At 29.5% G+C, this 2553-nt stretch overlaps 1 protein-coding gene across 1 annotated transcript in view; it reads left to right on the plus strand.

Annotated features, from left to right (window-relative positions):
- LOC118733626 (disks large 1 tumor suppressor protein) overlaps positions 1 to 2553 on the plus strand; it is a gene marked incomplete in the record, with an annotated part of 154815 nt that overhangs the window by 31202 nt on the left and 121060 nt on the right. Inside the window, 1 exon segment of the mRNA XM_036463119.1 lies at positions 1 to 44. Within this exon segment, the coding sequence (XP_036319012.1) occupies positions 1 to 44 (44 nt within the window).

Raw genomic sequence — 2553 nt, forward strand, 5'->3', positions numbered from 1 at the left:
TAAATCCGCTCGGCGATGGCACTGGTGTGGATGAGTTGCTGTTGGTAAGAGATAAATACATATTTCGCTGCATACCTACTACATACTTATGTAGATATGTCTGATTGAATGTCCTGTTTGTCAATATGTTTGTGATTTAGTGGAATGTTTGTCTTGCTCAACAAAAAAAAAAAAAAAAAAAAAAATAATAATTATTTAAACAGACTTTTCTCTTATTTATTCAAAATTATGTATGTAAATACTATTTTATGCCAACGTATACTCCTATTATATACACGACCATATACAGCAATACAGTAGTGGTCAGATAAAAGTTACTTTATTAAATTTTGTTTATTAAAAATTTGGGTTTTCCGCATCGGTGAGGTGACATTCATTAACGGAAATTCAAACTTCTTGTTTCTGGCTACATTGATAGCATAAATTTGGAAACCCCATTAGATGCTCTGTTTGTTAGGCAAAAATACTAAGCAACACTTTCTGTCCACCAGTGTGACCAGATAAGCCTTTTTAAGGCTAGATTTAACAATTCTATTTTTTCTACCCTCGCAATTTTCGGTCCAGCTTCGGGACTTTTTTAAAGCTATCTTTTTTATAAGTAATTTTCACTTTTTAGTACTCTGACAAAAGTAAATCGATTTTATGTAAATATAAAAAAAAATTTGCTGTGAATTACCCACTTATCCTTATCACATTTTTTCATTCTGTGACTAATGAGACTAATCTTTGGAAATTCAAGCAGTCAAGATAAAAGATTAATTGAATTGCTATGGTAATACAGCAAAACATATGCAACCATGTTATTTCTGCCTAAGAACAAGTCTTCGAAATGAAGAGCTCTTATTAATCAATACTTTTAGCCAAGGCTTTTTAAGTAAGACCTTACAGTACATCTAAGGTATTTTTCCAAAGAATTGGATGTTAGTGAATGAAGAGCATGGAGCAATGCTAAACTGGTACTGCGTCTTCGTTAAATAATTATTTCGTGAAAATTTTCCCCATCTAACGAAAGCCGATTTAAAATGCCTATTTTTTAAATAAATTTATCTTAATTTTTTGTCATCATCTGGTCACTCTGCTTTCCACTAAATATTGAACAAGGCTTACAGTGTCCTATATATTTTTTTACCATTTTCAATACTTTTGTTTATGAATTAACACTTTTTGGAATATATAAAAAAATGCGTTGCTCATACTCCATCATCAGCAAATATCATTCTTTTGATATTTTGTACTAATTTGAAATAGTACATACATATGTATTTCTTTTATAGAAATTATCATTTATTGACTTACCTTTGTTGTTTGGTATTTAATTATTTATTGTTTTTGCTTATATTGTTGGTAAACTTAATATGGTCACTACTGTACCTACCTACATACACGCATACATATATACATATGCTTTTTCTAATTTATATTTCATCACACCTAATGATTTTCGAAGGCTATCTATGTGCATACATATTGCTCGTTTGCTAGAAGAACGTCATAACTGAATAATAAAAAATGCGAGGAAAATGGTTTTAGGAACGGCCTCAAGCTCATCAAAATTGTTGAATATAATTGTTATAAGGCCATAAAAATAACAAAAAAAAAAACAGGTAACGTTTTTAGTGAAATTTTTCCCTTGTCTTAAAGTAATATAATAAATATACTCATAGAATTTGGCTCCTTAATATGCCTTCATACTTTGGTATAAGAGTGTTTGTTCTTTTTTATATGTAAGTAGTTGCTCAGACAAATGGAGAAGAGTGAAATAGTAATGCCCGGTTTCCACTCAACATTAAATGAGAAACAATTTAATGAAAAATTTGAGAATTTGAGTCTCCACTAGTTTAAAAAATATCATGTAATTTTAATATAGTTATACGGATATTATCTAATGCCCAAATTCTTTATTTAATGCCCAGTGTATTTCCGATACACATACGCAACTTTGTTTTCACATGCCAATTGTTTAATGGTAGAAAATTTTTCGTAGTTTTTTGTAATTTCAATACCTCAATAGTAGTTTAAAAAAAAATTGTCTGAATTATGGCGTTCTTCCAAAGAACGAGCGATTCAAATTTAATTAGCTTCTGTCTTGAGAATAAATTGCTTCCATATGCTACACTCTACTCACAAAAAATTCATGCTTAACTGAAATACACTATACATATATACTACATACCTACTTAAATATATGTAATATATATATAATTTTTGTACTCTTAACTATGTGTACGTCTGTATGTACGTTATTGCTAGATTTTATGTAATTTTGCTTCAACATTTTCATCATAGGTATTTTTATGCGCGTCTATCACGCAACGTTGTTTTATCTACATAATTTCTTGGCGCTCGCCTTTTTTCGCAAAAAATCGAAACCGTTTTTCTGCTTACTTACACACAGCTAAATGCATACAGAAATCCAAGGAAGTTTGCTTGAAATTTAATTAAAAACGAATGCATACACATACATACATGCATTCATACATACAAATATATATATATATAAATAATAATGCAGTTATTCTTACGTTTATACCACTTAGGAAAATATGTACATAT

The sequence above is a fragment of the Rhagoletis pomonella genome, unplaced genomic scaffold (assembly GCF_013731165.1).
Source record: "Rhagoletis pomonella isolate Grant_MI unplaced genomic scaffold, Rhpom_1.0 Rhpom_scaffold_00002, whole genome shotgun sequence".
Lineage (NCBI taxonomy): Eukaryota > Metazoa > Arthropoda > Insecta > Diptera > Tephritidae > Rhagoletis > Rhagoletis pomonella.